This window comes from Sinocyclocheilus anshuiensis, unplaced genomic scaffold (genome assembly GCF_001515605.1).
Source record: "Sinocyclocheilus anshuiensis isolate Anshui unplaced genomic scaffold, SAMN03320099.WGS_v1.1 scaffold477, whole genome shotgun sequence".
In the NCBI taxonomy this organism is placed as follows: Eukaryota; Metazoa; Chordata; class Actinopteri; order Cypriniformes; family Cyprinidae; genus Sinocyclocheilus; species Sinocyclocheilus anshuiensis.
The window spans coordinates 2,113,636-2,135,273 of NW_015536549.1; the positions used below are offsets into that span (position 1 = coordinate 2,113,636).

Consider the following 21,638-nt stretch of genomic DNA (forward strand, 5'->3'; position numbering starts at 1 on the left):
CCGGTGTCCTGCAGAGTTTAGCTCCAACCCTAATTAAACACACCTGAACCAGCTAATCAAGCTCTTACTAGGCATAGAAACTTCCAGTCAGGTGTGTTGAGGCAAGTTGGAGCTAAAATCTGCAGGACACCGGCCCTCCAGGACCGAGTTTGGACAGCCCTGGTGTAGTGTAAAAGGCAGTTTTTCACAAACAAGAAACAAGATTTATTGCATCGAATATCTGAACTCATAGCATTTTCATGAAAGCCTGAACTAAGTAAAAAACAGGGTGAAGGCAAGCTGAAATATAAATATACGAATACAAATAAACCATTTATGGGTAAAAAAACAAAAAAACACTATGACTCAAGTTTGTGATAGACATAACTGATAGAACAGAGTCATGTTTTCCTTAATGATGGCAAAACCAAACAGAAACATGGGAACAGCCAAAACGGGGTTAGCTGCAGTTTAGACTTGTTTAGATTGGCTTTAGACCAGTTTGATCAAATAAATTCAGCATTGATGAGCGTAAGAGACTTCTTTAAAAAAACATTACAAGTCTGACTGATCCCAAACTTTTGACCGGTAGTGTATATAAATATAAATATTATAACTGACAAAAACTTAAAGAAAAATTAAAAGTGTTGTGGCAGCTAACTTATCTATAAAATGCCTCAGTTAAAGTACTAAAATTACTACAATGAAACTGAAATAAAAACAATTTAAGGCCAAATATAAATTTTAAAAAAATTATAAAAACGGAAAAAGCACATAACAAAATTACCAAAACCTAAAATTAAATTAAAATTAAAACTAACAATATGAAAAAAAAAAAACTAATTTAAAATATTAATAATATTATAATAGTATAGAAATAATACTCAAATAATACAGTAATTATTATGTTTGACGTCACAAAACTCACCACAGCAAACTCATCTTTGTCCAGCATGCCATCTCTGTCAATGTCACTGAGCTCCCAAACCTATAACATTCATTCCAATGAGATGTCAGATCAATTCTGTCAATTAAATCACTATTACTGATTTACAGAATTAATTACTCATAGTTTGATTTTAATACATTTTCAAGTGGGATTTTAGTTCAAATCAATTTAGTTAAACTTTAGGTTTTTGTTTGTTTTCGCCTTTTAAAAGACCCGAGTACAGTACTTTTAAGCTACAGCTCAAGAACGCACCCTGGTGGTTAGGCCTACAAATGCACCTTTATATAAAAGACGAGGTAAAAGTTGTATCTTCAAACCCTGCATTGCATCATTATAAACCTGCCTGTCACCGCACTCATCTTACCCTGCCAAGAACGTCCACAGGGAGTTTAGAATTGAGGAGCACTGGTTTGACCTTATCGCCCGTGAGCATGCCACCCACTGGAGAGAGGCTGTCGAAGATGGCATCGAATTTCAGATGCTCCTCTGCCTATATGACACGCAACACACAAACATTCAAAAATGAGCAATTAAGTAACTGGTGCATTGAACTGAAAGTGCAATCTAATTTATGACAAATTCTAATCACAGCATTTATTTAGCAACTCTATTCTAAATAACCAAAAATCTATTGATGATATCTGACCTTGACAACCCATGGGCAGTCCGTGGGCACGGGGCCAAACTGAAGAGGACTGCTAGTGTCATGCTAGACAGGAAGCAGAAGAACAGTCATTAATTCACAAGAGACAAAGCGGTTTCCACCACATAAGCAAATAAAATCACCAACTCAGCAGCTTTTAAGTCACTGGTAATTATACTGTGAGGTGAAACGTGATGTCATTTTCCTGATCTGGTGAAGAGGAAGAGGAAGTTAAGGTCTGACTTACAAACTTTGGGGGAGGGACAGCAGCATTTAAGCTCTTAAGAGACACTTCAAATCCATTCTGAGCACATGCCACCAAACGGAGGGCGACAAAAAATTGCTGAGAAGCGACAAACAGACAAATATAGTTGAGAATGTATTGCTCAAACAACTTTTCTCTCAACTTTTTCTTTGTACCTTGATATTAATGCTTTTTAAAATACCTGCTTGTTTAGCGAGCCTTTGCAATCTGAATCTGCTAAGTCCCATATCTGTGGAACAAAGAAGAAAATTAGACATAAGCATAAAAATGTTTTAAAAAAGAATGTGTAATGTAACACAAAACTAACACAACAGACTGCATAAAATCAATACAGCAATATAAAGAAGGTAATTAAATTACACCATCTATCGTTTTCTATTTAAGTCATCTTGATGTTTCCAGCACTCGTCAATCAATTGACTGCTTTGCATTTCCCACACTGCTATATTGGAGGCATGCTAACTGATGTTACCTTGCCAAGGACCAGGTCTGTAAGGCCAGATCTCTTTAAAAATAAGGCTGCATCAGCAGCTCCTACACGCCCACTGCTGGACGGATCTACCTGTAGTGGAATAAAGCATACAAAATTATTTAAAGTTTGGGGTCTGTAAGGTTTTTGAATGTCTCTTATGCTCAACAAGGCTGCATTTATTTGATCAAAAAGCCAGCAAAAACTGTAATTTTATGAAATATTATTACAATTTAAAATAACCATTTTCTTTCTGAATATATTTTAAAGCAGGGGTGCCCAAACTCGGTCCTGGAGGGCCGGTTCCCTGCAGAGTTTAGCTCCAACTTGCCTCAACACACCTGCCTGGAAGATTCAAGTATACCTAGCAAGACCTTGATTAGCTAGTTCAGGTGTGTTTGATTAGGGTTGGAGCTAAACTCTGCAGGACACTGGCTAAAGCAGGGGTGCCCAAACTCGGTCCTGGAGGGCCGGTGCCCTGCAGAGTTTAGCTCCAACTTGCCTCAACACACCTGGTGGGAAGTTTTTAGCATGCCTAGTAAGAGCTTGATTAGCTGGTTCAGGTGTGTCTAATTGGGGTTGGAGCTAAACTCTGTTTTAAAGTGTAATTTATTCCTATGACGCAAACTGAATTTTCAGCAGCCATTACTCCAGTCTTCAGTGTCACATGACCCTTTAGATATAATTCTAAGATGTGACCCAGGACCACAAAACCAGTCATAAGGGTAAATTTTTCGAAACTGAGATTTATACATCTTCTGAAAGCTGAATAAATAAACTCTCCATTGATGTATGGTTTGTTAGGATAGGACGATATTTGGCCAAGATACAACTATTTGAAAATTTGGAATCTGAGGGTGCAAAAAAATCAAAATACTGAGAAAATCGCCTTTAAATTTGTCCAAATTAAGTTCTTAGCAATTCATATTACTAATCAAAAATTAAGTTTTGATATATTTACAGTAGGAAATTTACAAAATATCTTCATGGAACATCATCTTTACTTAATGTCCTAATGATTTTTGGCATAAAAGAAAAATCAATCATTTTGTAACAATTTTGGCTATTGCTACAAATATACCCCAGCGACTTAAGACTGGTTTTGTGGTCCAGGGTCACATACGTTGATTTGGTGCTCAAGAAACATTCCTTATCATTATCAATGTTGAAAACAGTTGTGCTGCTAATATTTTTGTGGAATTCATGATTTTTCAGAATTCTTTGATGACTAGAAAGTTCAAATGAATTTATTTGAAACAGAAATCTTATGGAACATTATATATGGCTTTAATAAAAATATTAATTTCTTTAAATAAACAAACAAAAAAATCTTACGGACCCAAAACTTTTGAATGGTTGTGCATTTCTCAGTAAATATTCTAGAACTGATGGTTTATAAACAAATACTACTACTGACTGTCAAATGAAAAACTGTTGCTTCATAACTATAGGATGACACACAATGGTGTTTTTAGTAAAAGGGTGTGTGCCAAATAAATTCATAATTCACATTCATATCATGTACCACTTTTTATGTAAATACCAAGTATGCAAATCACATTTTACAGGAAGAATTAGTGTTTCTAAGCAGAAGCAGCTCCGGGCGGATGACGTATGGAGGTCGGCTTTGCGCATGCGCCGCTCAGAAGTGACGCACGCGGAAGCGCAGGGGAGAGGTCAAAACAAAACACCGGTCACTTATTAGAAGTACAAAATGAGGATATGTAAAGAAGAATGTCGGAGGATTTCGATATAAGCCAAGAGGAGACTGGTTTTCCTTTGCTAAAGTAAGGAAACTTTGCTTCCTTTGCTCCTGTTAACAAACGTTGGTTTGTTAACAGGAGTGCAGCGCTGACCTCAGAGGTCATCCGCCCGGAACTGCTTCCGTGTACAACTGTTGGCGCAAGCTACATTAAAGTGATTATTACGTTTTGAATATGGATATTTTTCTTACAAAAACGCATTGATTCGCTACAGGAGGCCTTTGTTCACCCCCCGGAGCCGTGTGAGACACTTTTTTTAAGGATGGGCGCTTTTTATTTCACTTCTTTTGGACTGATGCATGCAACACCCGCTGAGTGGCATTAAACAGCTTGAAAGATCAAAGACAATTTTTAATATAACTCCGACTGGATTCGTCTGAAAGAAAAAAGTCATATACACCTGGGATGGCTTGAGGGTAAGTAATTTGTGGGCTAATTTTCATTTTTGGGTGAACTAACCCTTTAAGGTGTATTACACTGTATATAAAAGAAATTAACAATCAAACACAATCTGAAAAATGAATCAGGACCAATGCAATGCACAGCTGCTTAGCTGGAGAGATTCAGTCGAATGAGAAATCAGTAGTAAGATGTTTAAACCAAATGCTAGTTCAAACAAGCTGCTTCACTCACCATGTCCTGTTTGGTTTGCAAAAGTCATCAATAATTCATAGCGGCATCCTCTTACTGAGAGAAAGACACTTACGGGGGACAGAAGCCTCAGAGTGCTTTTAGCTCAAACAGACAGTGCGGTGAGGTTTATATTTCTCTTCTTCCGCTACGTGCTCTATAATGCCAAAGCGAAACATGACACAGAAAAAGCTGATTAAATGCTTACCTGTCGATAGTATTTCTCATAGACAGGATTCCCACTTGAAAGCTGCAACCAAATAACACAAAACTTGGTTAAAATCAAGCTGAAGACATTGTTTATTCTCTCTAAAACAGGTCATACGGATGAAACTTTTAATCAAGACATAAATAAGCCAATTAAACAGCATTTTCTTCTAAACTGTTGACTTTCTTGGCAGCATTGATGCATTCCGGCCTCTGAGAAGGAAATGTTACAGCCATCTGGCAACCAGGTGAACATTTATAAAATGGCATTGTGAAAACATTTCAAGTACTTACACACCTTTGTCGTATTTAAAGATGTTGATTATACACCCATTCACACATAAACGGAGGCTATCTAAAGTCTTCTGCCATTCTCTGCTGTGCACAACACAAACACTGAGCTTTTGTTGAGTTGTGATTCACAAAAGTCGGGCAGAGTAACGCACATTTGCGCAGCTGACCTCAAGCCAAACCATCGACATCGGGTTTAGTCATGGCCAAAAGGCTAATTTATAACATATGGACGGATCAAGTGAATTCAAATGCATTACGGAGACCAAATCATGATTGTTAAATGTTTTTTGTAGTAAACACCAACCCCTCTGCCAATCAAAAGCTATTAGGAGCTCATAGGATCTTTCACATCAGACATCTGCATCACCATGATGCATCAAATTGCTTTTCTGGCCATGTTAGACTAAGTTCTAACCCAACTGTTTTTTAAATTGTAGTTCAACAGCTCTGTCTGTCTCCCATCAAGTGGTTACTGGTGCATGCTAATGCGATGTTGGCACACAATATTCAGCAAAGTGCCACCAAACATTTCCTTGCCCCGCTGAGAAAGGAGTAGGAGTTTTTGTTGTGCTTCTTTATAAAAAAAATAAAAAAAACACCAACCACTTTGGCCTTTCAGGCTGTTCTGATTCCAACTCATTTCCTGAAACTTATTCTGGCATGTTCTACTTAAAATGACCACACTCCTACAAAGCAAAGACTTAGTAAACCATGATTAAACATACAACAAAAAATACCATCAACTAAATCACCAAAATTATCTTGGCATCCTAATCTGTCTTTCTGTTATGCTGTCTTTACACTGCAAAGTCAACAAAGAAGCTAAATAAAAATATTACAAAAAGATGCATTTACAAATGCTTAAAAACAGAAATCACAATTGCAGAAATAATGTGGTGAAAGTAATGCTACAAATATGATATTATGAAACATTAAATGATTCATAGAAATTATACTTTTTCAATAAAATGTAAAAACAAACACATAAAATATTAAATATTAAATGAAAAAAAAAAAAAATTCTAAAAACCAACATTTTGAATATGATCATGGTGACCCACTGGATCGATTCATGGTTGTTCTATGCCTCCTTGCAATGTCTCAAATCATAACCTATCCTTCTGGAATCATAGAAAGCCAGACACACCGAAGACATATCAGACATGTCTTTCTTCCGTCTAAAGTCTTCTTGATGAGGTAATGCTGCAATGCATATTTCATGCATGTGCGCCTTGCTTCTAAAACTGAGCACACCATCAGCTGCATGTGGTCAACACTACAACCACCACTGCCATTAGAGAACAGTGTTATTCTTAAAGCAACAAAAGTAGACAACACGGAAACTAAAGTGAGGAACATTTTAGACCATCAACCTAATCAATGCACGAATCCCTCTGGACTATTAAAACAGCTATAAGTGACTATGCATGTAATGAATATGCTGTCAAAGCCCTTTCTTACAGAAGAACAGCTGTACGAGTGTCACTGAAGCTATTTCATTAATATTGCACTATACACAAAGAACACATCGGAAATAAGTTCATATTTATCTGGTTTGAGATTTCTGACTCATTAAGATATTATTAAGACAGATTTTACTCGCATATAACCTTTTTTGAAGGTTAATGATCTGTTTAGCCAGTTAGCGAGTGTCAAATGCTTTAGCTAGCTGGCTAATTAGTTTACAGACTGTAGATAAGAAGCAAAAAGTTGTTATGGGTAGAATAATGAAGTCCACAAAAGTGAAAAATACACAAATATGACTGCAATAGTATAGTACATGCCACATTTGCATACAATAACGACTAGTTCCTATTTATTAATATATGAAAAGAGAAAAAGCAAAGCTAGCAGTGAAGCAAAACTTCCTGCTGCTTTTTTCAATGCCTCTAGAAACACCCAGCATAGTTTAACGCACTAAAACACACCAGTAATCCAAACAACAATGTCAGATATAAGTGAAATACGTTCTTAATATTATAATTTAAGAGTTATTTTGACATAAATTGAAGGAGCATTCGTCATTGCTCCTCTGTTAAGTTTTAATGTAGGCAAAGACACATGATTTCACAAGCACTTTCACACGTTCATAGCGGAGACATGTAAAAATACAAGCTGATCTAAAAAAAAGTACAGTAAATTTGGATGATCTCATGACACGCAAAAGCTGGAAAAATAAACTTTAGTTTATTTAATCCAGCCTCAAGGACACTGACACACTAAACTACGCCCTTACGCAAGTGCCTAAAAGATCACACTGAAACTTTTTCTCTGCCCAAGCAAATGGCTGAAAACAACTTTAAACAGCTGCGATCAGACAGCAGGGTGTGATCATTTTTCACCCTAAACCGCAAAAATAAAGTTTAACGGATCTGACAGACGTATGAAACGAGCTGGAAAGTGGTTTGGAGAGTGTTATATCTGTGTAAAAAGGGAGGTTACCTGAGTCAAGGAGAGACTGGCAGCCATAGTGTTTCTGTTCCCACTAGTTCATCCTGCGTTGATAGGCAATGGACAATATAGGGATGCTACAAAACCTGGTACTGGATTGCTCTGTGGAATGATGCTAAATAAAACCCGGCGATGGATTATTCAACGGATCTGCAGGCGGTGGGTAGCAAGCGATGTCACTGCAAAACTAGACACTGGAGTTCTCGGTGGATCAGAAGCAAAAGCTGGAAAAATAAACTTTAGTTTATTTAATCCAGCCTCCAGCACTGACACACTAAACTACGCCCTTACGCAAGTGCCTAAAAGATCACACTGAAACTTTTTCTCTGCCCAAGCAAATGGCTGAAAACAACTTTAAACAGCTGCGATCAGACAGCAGGGTGTGATCATTTTTCACCCTAAACCGCAAAAATAAAGTTTAACGGATCTGACAGACGTATGAAACGAGCTGGAAAGTGGTTTGGAGAGTGTTATATCTGTGTAAAAAGGGAGGTTACCTGAGTCAAGGAGAGACTGGCAGCCATAGTGTTTCTGTTCCCACTAGTTCATCCTGCGTTGATAGGCAATGGACAATATAGGGATGCTACAAAACCTGGTACTGGATTGCTCTGTGGAATGATGCTAAATAAAACCCGGCGATGGATTATTCAACGGATCTGCAGGCGGTGGGTAGCAAGCGATGTCACTGCAAAACTAGACACTGGAGTTCTCGGTGGATCAGAAGGATAAACAAAACCTGGAGCGGGAATTATCAGTGGATGAGGACTCAATGAAGTGTTCAGTTTGTAGTGCTAAACTCCAGAAAAAAATAGAATTTCTCCTTTCCATTAGATTAGAAATTTTATAATGGAGGTTTTCAATTTGTGTGTAAAAAAAAAAGGTTTGTTGTTAATTTTCACATTTTGTTGAAATTCTAAAGCTGCTGTATCTTAAAAGATTAATTAAACAGTTTTAAATTTGTCCATTTATTTTTCATTTTTATTTTATTTGACATTAAGTGGTTTTATTTTCATTTTTGTTTGAATTAATACATTCATAACTCGTGTCTTCATCTTCATTTTAAGTGTAGTCCCCTATACTTGACAAAACACAGCTTAGATTTACATGAAAACACACACACACACCCCACACCACAACATGTAATTTTAACCACAGCCCTATTTTACTCATAACTGAAAACCAATATTCTACAAAGTGCACAAGTGAACATATATGCTGTGAAATTAAGTATATGCGTTTATTATATTCATAAGATTATTGATTAATATTTCAAAGAGTAAAGTAATTATGCACATTTTGAAGCATCAGAAACAAGTGATGTAAATGCCAAATTTCAGGCAAAAAAAAATATTTTTTACACTCGCTTGAGGTGGTTTTTGACTTGTGCGAAAAAGGGCTAATGCGAATAATGGGAGCGGACTGATCTCGTTGCACAGCATCTGAAATGTTGTTATGGTCATTCTTAAATGCCCAGGCAAAGTCTGCCGTCAAAGTATTTCTGTATAATTGCCTCCCAGAACTGTCTTACGCAACTGTGTTCCTAAACAGCAGGCATCCACCTCTGAAACCAATGACCATATTTATTGTGTTCTCTTTCATCATCTCGTGTTCAACCTATGGGAAGGGCATCCGTACCTGACCTCTGCAGAAGCATCCAATTGCACCAAGTCTGGCTAGACAGACAGAAGCATGCAGCCAATGTAAGGCCCCAACCCCATACCTGAGAGCATATAAGGCCTGCATGCACCGCTGTTCTCCAATTGAAATTCGCTTCTCGCGTTCTCCAGCGACGCTGTCTTAAAGTTTCCACGACTCAGTGCGTCAAGCTCGGCCTTTCTGACTTGGAAGGGGGACACATCATCCCTTAACTGGGCTGACCAGCCCAATCCTGCACTCTCTGAAATAAAGGTAATAAATAAACAGCTAAATAAATAAATACAAATAAACAGCTGTCACTGGGGCAGTACCTTTTCAAAAGGTACACTTTTGTAACTATTAGGTTCTAATATGTACACTTTAAGTACCAATATGTACCTTTAAAGTACCAAAATGGACCTTTAGGTACAAATAAGTACCTTTTGAAAAGGTACCACCCCAGTGACAGCTGCTGTACCTTTATTTCTGAGAGTGTGCGTTCCCCTAAGAGGACATCTTTGCGGGCAACCTCCCATTCGCCGACAAACCAGCCAGTTCCGGCGATGATGACGATGCGGGTCTTCTCGGGGTCACAGAGGACGCGGAGGCCATACCGCCCTCTGGCGTTCCTGTGGCGTTCTTCTGGCGTTCCCCAGGCTAATGCCCCTGTGACCTTACCCCAGTCCATCCTCCTGGACATGTGTGAACAAGCTGCCGCTCGCCTCAACATTGAGTAGCTGGCTCCACAGTGCGCCACCGACCAGGAAAGGGACATTTACAATGGGACGCCGCTGACATTCTGAAAGAAGAAATCTCTTCCATCCTAGAAAAGGGAATGATTCAGGTGGTGCCCCCGAGTCTGATAAATCATGGATTTTATTCTCATTATTTCCTGGTTCCCAAGAAGGACGGTTCTCTCCGCCCCATTTTGGACCTCTGAGTGTTGAACAAACATTTTGAGGAAATACAATTTCAGAATGTTAGGATGATTCCAAGGGCCCGATGAGGGAGAGGGGCCTGGAACGTGATTTTTACAGAGGGGGACAGAGATAATCCCTCTGTTATTTGCCCAGCCGTGGCGCCTCCCCCTCCGCACAGACCTATCTCAAGCATAGGGAGATTTATCACCCACACCCAGACAGGGTGGCTCTCTGGGCCTGGCCCATGAGAGGACAAACTTAATCACACTAGGGCTTACCTCGAGTATGGTTGCTACTATACAGAATGCCATGGCCATTTATACACGGTCCTTATATGGTTTTATGTGGCAAGTGTTTGAAGGGTGGTGTGACGGGCGTGGTCTCACATCGTATTGGGGCTCAGCTGCTGATATTTTGTGTTTCCTACAAGACCTTATGGATAAAGGCTGGTCCTTTTCCACAATTATGGTCTACCGGGTGGCTATTTCTTCCTGTCATGTGGGCTTTGATGGCTCAACAGTCGGGCAGCATCCTCTAATCCGCAGATTTATGAAGGGTGCCCGTCGTTCTTTGCCAGTCATCAGGAGAACTGTTCCTGAATGGGACCTCTCCAAGGGATGCTTCTGCAGAGGTCAGGTACGGATGCCCTTCCCATAGGATCTCTCCATTCAATATTTCAGAGAACCGGGGTTATGACAGGAACCTATTATTTCATCTGCTCACTAGAGGCGCAAGTAATTTATTATATATAAAAATGATTATATTCAGTGGCTTCTCCTTCTTTTCTTAGTGATATTTGATGCCATTTTATCAGGAAGTGATGATTTTGTTTTCTTTGACTTGTAATATTTGGTTCTTTGCCAGTCATCAGGAGAACTGTTCCTGAATGGGACCTCTCCATCGTGCTGGAGATTCCGTCTCAGTATCCTTTTGAGCCCCTGGGAAGTATTTCCCTAAAGCTCCTGTCCTTCAAGACAGCTTTGCTCTTGGCCTTGGCATCAGCTAAACGTGTCAATGAGCTACATGCACTCTCTGTGCATTCCTCGTGCACCAAATTCTCTCTTAGCGGAGATAAGGTTTTCTTTAAGCCTAATCCGGCTTTCACATCGGAGGTGTTGGAGTGGCACTTTGGCATATGAATCGAAGGGAGTGCAGCCCCCAGATTCTCCCTATACGTTTGTGCATTACTATCGACTGGATGTCACCAAAATCTCGGAAGCATATTCTGTTTTAGGGGTGGGGTCTTCATAGCCCCTCCTTGTTACCTTCCTTTTTCCTTTCCAATTACACATTGTAATAAAGAAACATAGGGTGAATGGGCCAGCAAGCCACGCACATTCATATCAACAAGCATGTATTTACAGTACATTCTTGCCTGGGTGTTTATATATGTGTTGTTGGGTTTATTTACATGTGTGTACCCCATACATGTTTCATGTCCTGTATGTGCACAGCAGTTATATGTGCGCGTCAGGGTTGCCAGGTGCGTGATTACGGAATGTGTCAGGCACCACCTCCTTGGGGCGACCATCTTTCTCTGGCTTACAGAACCTCACTGTGAGTGTATTGGGCAATCGGGGAACTGTCCATGTCTCTCTCATAGGTGGATCTCGAACATGAGATGATGAAAGAGAACAATAGGTTACTGTCGTAACCCCGGTTCTCTGAAACATCAAGTGGAGAGATCCACCAGCTTTGTCCCGCTTGCTGCATGAGAAGTGAATATACTTACTGGAGAACAGCAGCACATACAGGCCTTATATGCTCTCAGGTATGGGGTTGGGGCCTTACCGGGCATTGGCTGCATGCTTCTATCTGTCTAGCCAGACTTGGTGCAATTGGATGCTTCTGCAGAGGTCAGGTACGGATGCCCTTCCCATTGGTGGATCTCTCCATTCAATGTTTCCGAGAACCGGGGTTATGAGAATAACCTATTGTTTCGTCTGCTCGCTCGAGTCGCAAGTAATATATATATATATATATATATATGCTACTTTTCCTAGTGATATTTAATGCCAGTTTATCAGGAAGTGACGATTTTGTTCTCTTTGACTCGTTGGATGGAAACGGTGATCATTCACACGTTTAATGCGATATTCAAATTTTGTGCATAAGTTAAATTTGCAACTTTGGATGGAAACCCGGCTATTGACTCAGCTGACAAAAACAAAAAAACAAAACAAAAAAAACAGGAATCCCTGGAATAGAGGACTGCCACATGTGCTGGTAATAATTTATTTAGTTAATGCTCTCAAAAACTAGTCAAAACATTACTCTTTTTGTAGTTTTATTATTGGACCGCAACTTTGATACCAGAGCTTTTCTTCTCAATATGTCAAGGAATGTCCTTCAAACACAAAAAGTACAAAATATATCTTTAAAAAAAAGGTCACAATCTATTTTGCTGGGAGAAGTATCTGATTGACGCTGTATAGCAGTGCAATATTCACAATGGCTGTGAAATCTCTGTTGGAGAGCAGAAGTGTTACTAGAATAGCTATGGAACTTTCCTCGTAACACCCTTGAAATCTCACAAGCTTTCCATTTTTCCACACTCCACAGATTTAGGGCCTGATTACCACATTTGCCAAATTAAATCAATCAGTAATTCAGTTACTGAAAAGAACCAAAGCAAACACACACAAGAGTTTTCTCATTTCAATTCTTCATTTCAATTTTTGGGAAACCAGGTGTATCAGAATTTGCTTGCTGACCAAGGCCAGATCAAAACTGTATCAGCTTGTGAGATCCAGAGTCTGTTTAGGAAAGTACACAACCATGATTTTAACCTGGTCACTGATAGATTGACATTGAGAGCGAGTAAGAGGTTATGAATTTGAGGTTTGAGTTAAGACGAAACATGCAATAAAGTGAGGACTCTCTCGCAAACCCAACATACACACACAAAACTGTGTCAAGCCAAAATGCTGTAGATGAGATGGCATCTATCTAAACAACTCGGTATATCCTGTAACAGAAGTGAAATTGAAACAAAATGGTGGCAACAGTACCTTAAAACTGCTCCACATTATCAACAAACTAGATAAAGTTAATGTTTTTTTGAGGTAATTATTCTAGTGTCTGAGTATTGTAGCTACCAGTTGATGACTGTTATGTTTCATGTCACAGAATTGCTTAGCAAAAAGGATATCTGACATTTGTAAACATGAGCGTTACATTTTTATGGATCATATCTCACACTATGTTGGCTCCCTTCAACCCTGCCTGAATGAAAATGCTTGGGACTTTGCTTGACATCATGCAAATGAAAATTATGAAAAAAGTTAATCTATAAATAGGTTTGTAGTAGTGGAACGGGACAAAAAAATCCTGCCGGAATCATCCTACACACAACAAAAAGGAATGTCCAGCATTAGTCCAGTTCTCTGCATTATATCCCATTAGTCACAAGTTCCTGTTGAAATCTACAACTCGTCTTTGAGTTTAGAGTCGGTTTCCTCTTCTTCCTCCTCCTCCTCCTCCTCCTCTTCTTCTTCGTCCTCTTCCTCCTCCTCCTCTTCTTCCTCTTCCTTATCTTTATCTTCCTCTTTATCCTTTGCCTCCTCCTTTCTTGTCTTTTCCTCTTCCTCATGCTTGTTTCTTTCTTCTTCTTCTTGACTTCCCTTCATCTTCTTCTCAGCATCCTGAGAGGAACAAAAACATCAAAATGAGAAATTTTATCAAAATTACAATTAAGTGAAAAATTATTTAGGATAGAGAGATAATAATTGAAGAAGCATACCTTTGTGGCACCCCAAGTCTCATTGCCAACCTCTTCTGCCAGCTTGGGGTCGTTGGTAATGAGGAAGCTGTCAAAAATTGTGCCAGACTTCACCTAAAGGTGGTTTAAAACATGTCAATAAACAGTTATTAAATATTTGAAAACTGTAACTGTCCTTGAGACACAAAGCAAATTGCTACCTGCCACAGGTCCAGTCCAATCACTCCGACGCTATCGTATTTATAGATTTCGTTGTCAGCGATGTACTCCGGGTTATCAATCTCAAGGTGCACCCATTTCCCCTTGTAAGCAGGATTGTCAATCTGGCGGGGTTTCCACTCACCCTTGAAAAGATTAAAAATTGAATTTGGGAAACAGCAAACAGACCCAGTATTCATTGTGACAAAACAATGTTTTTAGGTATTATCTGCATCTTTGTTCAATATTAAAGCCAGCATGAAATTTAAATTGACCATATACATGTTCTAAATGCATGTTATTGATCTTATTGTGAACAATTCATCCATGTAGTCTATATGTTTCATTTTTGTAATTTGTCTCTTAATTAGTCACTTCCAGTGAAATGACAGACTTCTCTCTGGTGATGTACGCCAAGCTTCTCCAATCTGCATAAACCCACCATTTCTCACAATCGACCTCAAGCTTACTTTCAGCTCTGCCTCCATCCAATCAACAACTGATGGACTGAACTACCCTTCCTAACATTTATTACTTACGATAATCGGTTTTACTCTGATGTATGTCACAGTGCATAAAAAAAGAAAAGATCTGTCGCTATGGCCGTTAAAGAAACCACAGTTAAAGAAATGTCAGTACCTTGTATTCAGGATTGGTGACCATGGGCGGCTCCCACTCCACATCCATCTCATCGTCCCAGTCATCAGGCTTCTTGGCATCAGGATCAGGGATGTTCTCGGGTTTGTCCCAGTCCTACAGAAACACACAGACAAAGATGATATCAGACAAGCCGAGATGAAGATGACACATAATTTTATACTTTATATCAGAACAGCTGTTAAGCTACAGGAAATCCAGCAAATGAAACAATTTACTTGGTGATCTTTGCATATCTACCCCAAATAGTGGTTTATAAAGTTAATCTGTTTTGCGACAAACAAGAGAAAGAATCTCTTTGGTTTCTGGACGAACAACAAGGCCTTACCTCTGGTTTCTTGTCATCAGGGTCGTCGATCTTCTCCCTCTCGTCCCAGTCCTCAGGTTTTTTCGCTTCGGGATCTTTGATCTTTTTGGGAGGCAGGAAGTCCCAGTCTTCTTCCAAAGATCCAGACTCTGCCTTCTTATTATCAATCTTGACTTCATAAGTGTTGTCAGGATTGACAATTAACGTGTATAAGTGGGTGTATTCATCATCCTGGATGATAAAATACATGGTATATGAACTTGTAGAACTGGTGCCATGGTGCATTATGGGACAAAAAATAAATCAATCAATAAATTAACAATAGGATTACCTTGCATCTAATGTCTTTGTTGATCAAATGATTTTTGCCTTTGTAATTGAAGATTACATGTACTTTCTTAGTGCCAGGGCCACAGATGTCAGGACCTGGAAGTGATAAAATACTAATTAAATCATCCTGTGTGTCCAAAAGCACAAAATGTTTTGATACATGTCCAATTTCACATCAGATTTAAGATGTTCATCAGTAAAGTGGTTATTAAGATGCTCACCAAACATGATATTATATGTGGAGTCTCCATGCATATCTTCCTGTTTGAGGTCTGATGGGAAAAGTTTGATGTAGCCTCCACCACAGTCAATGCTCTGCTCATGTTTTACAGTGAACTGGATCACGAGGGGCTGATCCTTGTTGCTGAAATCAGCGAAGCGGGATGACAGCGCGTAGAAATGAGCATCCTGACTGGTCTGAAGACCTGCAAGTTTACAATAAGATATCTGAGCAACTTTTAATAACTTTTCAGTTATTAAAATCCCCATAGAAATCATCTGATGAGTAAGGCTACAATTAATGATTATTTTGATAATCAATTATTCTGTCAACTGTTTCTTTGATTAATCAGATAGAAAAATCCAAAAATCGATTAATTGGTTTCTTTCTTTGATTAATCAGATATAATAATTTTTTAAAAATCATTATTAAAAATAGAATAATTTTAATTAAAAATACAATTTTTAATCCATTATTTACAGAATTGTTTTCACATTCTATCCAACTTTGTCCTTCAAACAATGTGTAATTTGAAGGCAATGAAAACAAATATAAATGTTAAAAGAGACAAAGTAGGAGGAACACACATTCAATCATCAAAACATTTTACATATTTACTCCGTTATAATAGCCACTTTAATGCTACCGCTTTCATAAAAAAGGTACAAGTTTAAAATTCTACAACAAGAAATATTAGAGAAAAATCAAATCATCAATATTTTTGGTCCTTTTTTTTTTTGAAAGACTGCTAATTTTGAATGTGAAATAAAAACAAATCTGCTTAAAGTAAATTAGATACATATGGCCTCAAATATATATTTTAATTATATACATTTATATTTTTCATTTCACACTGTCTTTAAGGCATACTATATTCCTCAACCTCAGCAAAGCACAAAGTTAGACAAAAATGGGACTAAATTTAGTCTGTGCCAGGGTTACTGGGCCCTAGAGTACACGTGGTTTTGTAATGTTTTGAAACATAGTAAATATCAGATGGTGTTATTACATGCCTGCAGCTCAGAAGAGCAGAGGGAATGATGTCACAGACAGTAGCCCTCCCCTGGCATATTATTCAGTGCATAAAATAATGCAAAACTGAGGAAACCCCAAATTCAAACAAACCGGTGTCAGTTATCTGGAGCATGACATATATAAAGCAACACTCACCCTTATCTTTCTCAGCATCACCATAAAATTTGCCTGCAGAGAGCACAAACTTGCCGTAGTCTGATTTATGCTGGGATTCCACCCATCGGCTCCTCCAGGTGTCTGAAATGTGCATGTGTGACATAAATATGAAATTAAAAGCATTATCATTAGCATGTATATATTTATAATTATGAGTAATATCAGATTAAATCAAGGACGTTTGCTACTTTGACCATATCATTCATCCATGCTGCCTTGACTATTTGTTATAAGATAACCACTATCTAAACCGACTAAGATTTTTAAATTATTATTATTATTATTACTTAATGAATGCAACACACCATTGCTGCGAAGCCATTAAAAATGTATATAGTGAATCCATCACATATAAAATCAAGTCTATGGTGACTCCATCACATGCTCGAAAGCCACAGAAAGCATAAATTGCATTCAAAAAGCATAAAAACACAAATGCTTTAAACTTACCACCGTCTTCAAATTGCTCTCGGAAATAAACAGATGATTCTGCAGTTATTAAAGCGATGAACACGGCCATAAAGAGTAGAGATAACGCTGTCATCTTTGCAGTAAAATATATACCCTTTTAAGGGAGATAGAATATTAAAATATAAAGAAATTGATTTAATAAGAAATATGAGACTTGAATATGTATATAATGAGCTCTGTTTGGCTCTTCACATGCCTGCAGAAATCACTGTGCGCTGTTATCTTTCGCACAGTCTCGCGTCTAGACTGGGAACAGATGGCTGGCTCTGATTGGACGGTAGCTGGAGACGATAGCGTCACACCGATCAGCCAATCAGATCATTTGCGGAATGCCATGGGAACGTCCTTTCTGGCCAATGCCAGCTGACCACGCGTTTGGCAGACACTAGTGATGAGAAGACTAATTTCCGCGAATCGGTTCAATTAACCGGTTCGAAAAACTGATTCAGTGGTTCTAATACGTTCTTACGTGGTCCCTGACATCAGGCAGTCAGTGGTATATTAATTACATGATCTAAAATCTTTCATTAAAGCCATATGTATATACATATTACTCTTTTTCAGATTATAAAACCGGTTAAACCGGTTTTTTATTAAGTTTTATTAATTACGGCGTTACTGGCTTTTTGCACGTTTTAATAAAATGCTATACAACCAAATCTGTGTCATATATGTTAATTAAGCGGTCTTACAATAAAGTTGTGAATGTAATATTTCTGATATTTGGTTATTAAAGAGATGGTGTTTGGTTCGATTAGTGAATTGTGTCTCGAAAACTGCTTCCGCTCGATTCGCGAACGAATTGTTCAGTTCTATTCGTGAATAATTCAGATCGGCTTGTGAAGCAGGTTCAGCCCGTTCAATTAAAAAGATCCGACCAGATTCGAAATAATATTCGCTCAAGAAGAGTAGGGATCTAAAGCTGTTTCACTGATAGTTTAGGTGTGAAATTGTTCAAGAATAAGATTACATGTTAATGTAATGGATTTTTATTTTCACTGCAATTTATTAAACCAAGCAAGTGGTTTAGTGGTTTGCAAAATCTAGATTGAGATATCAAGTTAAGAGTTTGAGAGCTTGGCACAACATATTTGATTTCTCTTTCTCTTACATTAGATAAATATCAGTAACAATGCCATTTCCCACTGGTGTCTGTGATATCAATGGGAAATGGAAATGCAGAATTTAAGCTTGCTCAACTAATAATAACAAACAGCACTAAGCCAAACCCTAAGAAGAAAACTGAATGTTTAGTCATTTCATTTTAAAAATGCTGTTAACAAAAAAATCCCAGCATTTGGCATCACTTGGCTGATTTTTATTTGTAGACAAAGCCCTTACAAAAGTTTAGAATTTTAGCTGGTGGCATAAAATGGTTCATCCATCAAACCTTTAGTGATGTTCAAGCACAACTTCAAGTTAGTTTTCAGTAAACATTATCAGAGCTGACAAGCAAAAATCAAAAAGCTTATGCTACTATTAGCAAGGAATTTGTCAAAGATGCACGTCACTAGCTGACAACTGAATACAGTGAATAAAATCAGATCTGATAAATTGGCAAACTACAGAAAAATGCATACTGGCCTATGTGAAAAAAGTGCATTACATCAAGTCTCAATTGTAATGCAATGATTCCTTCAATATCATGTTTGTCAAGCCTAACACTAGCTTTTTTTCTATCTTCATAATCTACCATTTCAATAGCACATCTTTACTTCTTTCCCAACAATGAATCATTTTCACATTTTTATATCAGAATGTGTTCACAACTGAAATATCAATAAACAAAAACCACATACAACATCTAACTAGTTTTGTAACATTTAAAGAGATTGTAACCTTTAAATATACATGACACAATAAAGTATACAATAAATATATTAAATACAAGATTTTTTTAAATTGTTACATAAGTTTTGAAATATGATCTTCAATGCAGACAATGATTGAAATGCCAAAAATATGCAAAGTTCTTAAACGGCAACTAATAGATATATCCGAGGTTAAAGAAAAATGGATCTGCTTAGTGGCATATGGTCGAAAATCATTTAAAATGGCCTTTTAGTTTGTGAAAACTAAAACTCAATTGACAACGATATACTTACAAGGAAAGCCTAGCAGATCCAATCAATTCATTTTTCTATTGAATATCCTGCTTTGCTCAGAAATACATATTATGAAAGTAAAAAAAGGTTGTGAACAGCAACTCCCTTTTAACTGTACATTTTTTTTTTTTTTAAACTTAAACACTGTGGTTTTGCTTGCTTGATTAAGAGGCTTCCATTGTAAGTGCATTACTGTAAATGCAGTTTTTTTTAAACTGTAACATTGCTTGGGAGAAGCAGATAAGATAGATGTAAATAAAAAGTTCTTAAAAATATAATTTCAGTAGGGTTTGTCACAAGCAAACCCCTCTCTCCCTGTCCTGACTCTCAGAGTGTAAGATATAGAGTTGCAACTCTATATATGAAGTTTTTTCTGCATTGTTTGCATTTGCATTTCAGATATCAGCAGTCATTTCTGCTTCATTCAAGTATACTCTGTGTTTCTTTAATGTCACTGATCTTATGTTATGCTCCGTTATGGTAGAAAGAAATTGATCCTTTGAGGAATGGATTTGCAGCCCTGTGCAGAGAAGAGTTTCTCCTCTTTAGGAACGTACAGCATGGCTTTAGCCACTTCATCCAGCGTCCCCTCATCCGGCTGAAGGCCACGAGCTGCGTATGCATCACGTGCGCACAGTTTCACATGCCGGTACTCCAGCGGCAAGAATGGTACAAAGAAGTCAATCAGATGTCCTGACATGAGCTCACTCTGAGCAAAACCTCCTGCAAAGGTAAAAAGTAAATTGAGAACACGAATGATAACATTTATAGTGAAAACCACAGACTAAAGACATATAGGTGCATGTATGTATGAATTTAAATATGCAACATCTCTGAGACATTTGTCAAACATTTAGCAATTAGATTTAAAAGAATGTTATGATATGGTTGACTGTGTGCTGGTACCTTCTGCCTCCATGGCTTCAGCACGCAGAAGATGTTCCAAGTCTTCCATGCCGATATCTTCCCTATTCTGTCCTGAGTGCCAGAAATCCAGTGCCACCTCATTGATGGCACCACCACCGATATTGCTAAAGCATGACATTATGGAAACAGCAATTCATTTTTAGTTGTTTAATTGGATCATTTTCAGATTCTGCATGCATTCTGTAAGTAAACCTACAGTGTGTTTAGAGGAAAACATTGCTTAAGAACTCCAACACAAATGGGTTCACTTGACAACTTATGGCTGTATGAAGCCATCTGTTAAGAACATACCAACCTTAAGAACAGAAATATGGCTTTCCTATAGCTGACCCCATCCACATTATCATAGTGGTCCATATAGGGCTTTATGGCGTCGATGAGTCCTGGATGAAGCTTTTCTGCCTCATCAAAGATAAAGAGAGTCTGTGGGCATCGCAGGACCATGTCTCGAATGGCTTCTCTTAGCTGGCCCTGGTCGCAAACAAACCCACACAAATACTAAATACTGATCGTAAAGCTCAGGATTCACTAACATGTACGTGCATATTTCAGAATTTGGAAAGAAATCAATCAATTGTACACAGTGTCATTTCTCTGTTCGCTGAATCAGGTTTTCTAACTGAACTATCCAAGTATATCAAGGTTAAATTGCATAATCATACCACAAAGCTTTGGCATTTAATGGCAGTCGTCCAATAAATGTTCCCGAGAAGCCCAAATAAAGTGATTGTATTGGACCCCTGCCTACGTGAACTGCATTGGATTTAGTTTTTTCAAGCTAATACATCCAAGCAGATTATAGTACAAATAGCAAATATTATACTAATGTGTAACATTACAATGTAACCAAATACTTATTTGTTTGTAAAAGGTAAAATAAATCAACAAATGACGGCTGAATCAGATCAAATGACCTGGGCAGCCATGTGGATGTTAACCATTGAAACTTTGCTCACCTTGTACACATCCACCAATCTCTCGTGAGGGAAGTGGAAAGGGGCAATGAACAAACGCACACATTCACTCTTTATACCATCCCGGTACAGGTTGTCCGCTACTAGCCGGGCCACAAAGTTCTTGCCTGTTCCAGACCAGCCATGAAAGGACAGAGTCAGTGGTTTGTTGGACTCAGGGTTTTTGATGAAGCCTTGAATGGCTTTCAGAATCACAGACTGGGCCAGGTGCTGCCCATGGAGCTTCATCTCTAGATCTCTTTCCAATCCTGAAATATTAATTGATAAGCATATGTCAAGGAAAAAAAAAAAAAAAAAAAAATAAATTTCAAAAAATGTTCAGACTATTCCAT

At 38.1% G+C, this 21,638-nt stretch overlaps 3 protein-coding genes across 3 annotated transcripts in view; all 3 read right to left on the reverse strand.

The window, feature by feature from the left end:
- Window positions 1–7,706, reverse strand: part of LOC107700384 (epidermal growth factor receptor substrate 15-like) — a 28,526-nt gene extending 20,820 nt beyond the window's left edge. The window contains exons 1-8 of the mRNA XM_016502019.1: window positions 7,642–7,706; window positions 4,907–4,948; window positions 2,309–2,398; window positions 2,018–2,065; window positions 1,819–1,914; window positions 1,575–1,637; window positions 1,293–1,418; window positions 908–967 (exon numbers count right to left, since the gene is read on the reverse strand). Of these exons, the coding sequence (XP_016357505.1) occupies window positions 908–967; window positions 1,293–1,418; window positions 1,575–1,637; window positions 1,819–1,914; window positions 2,018–2,065; window positions 2,309–2,398; window positions 4,907–4,948; window positions 7,642–7,668 (552 nt within the window). The 5' untranslated portion in view covers window positions 7,669–7,706. The remainder of the gene's footprint in view (window positions 1–907; window positions 968–1,292; window positions 1,419–1,574; window positions 1,638–1,818; window positions 1,915–2,017; window positions 2,066–2,308; window positions 2,399–4,906; window positions 4,949–7,641) is intronic.
- A 4,716-nt stretch (window positions 7,707–12,422) lies between these two features.
- Window positions 12,423–17,556, reverse strand: LOC107699587 (calreticulin-like). Its single transcript, XM_016500896.1, has 10 exons — window positions 17,497–17,556; window positions 17,280–17,394; window positions 16,809–16,910; window positions 15,640–15,843; window positions 15,420–15,514; window positions 15,110–15,319; window positions 14,764–14,877; window positions 14,127–14,270; window positions 13,948–14,040; window positions 12,423–13,849 (listed from the first exon to the last, which is right to left on the reverse strand). The coding sequence occupies exons 2-10, from the start codon at window positions 17,371–17,373 to the stop codon at window positions 13,631–13,633; spliced, it is 1,275 nt and encodes a 424-aa protein (XP_016356382.1). The 5' UTR covers window positions 17,374–17,394; window positions 17,497–17,556; the 3' UTR covers window positions 12,423–13,630.
- Window positions 17,557–19,566: 2,010 nt separating this feature from the next.
- The window catches only part of LOC107699619 (torsin-1A-like), a 4,362-nt gene continuing 2,290 nt past the window's right edge, over window positions 19,567–21,638 (reverse strand). The window contains exons 3-6 of the mRNA XM_016500940.1: window positions 21,289–21,554; window positions 20,628–20,803; window positions 20,312–20,436; window positions 19,567–20,128 (exon numbers count right to left, since the gene is read on the reverse strand). Coding sequence (XP_016356426.1) covers window positions 19,881–20,128; window positions 20,312–20,436; window positions 20,628–20,803; window positions 21,289–21,554 — 815 coding nt within the window. The 3' untranslated portion in view covers window positions 19,567–19,880. The remainder of the gene's footprint in view (window positions 20,129–20,311; window positions 20,437–20,627; window positions 20,804–21,288; window positions 21,555–21,638) is intronic.

Coding starts and splice junctions, on each gene's coding strand:
- LOC107699587 (XM_016500896.1), bottom strand. CDS start 17,373: ATGACAGCGTTATCTCTACTCTTTATGGCCGTGTTCATCGCTTTAATA. Junction 16,911..17,279: donor AGAGCAATTTGAAGACGGTG/GTAAGTTTAAAG, acceptor TGCACATTTCAG/ACACCTGGAGGAGCCGATGG. Junction 15,515..15,639: donor CACATATAATATCATGTTTG/GTGAGCATCTTA, acceptor TATCACTTCCAG/GTCCTGACATCTGTGGCCCT.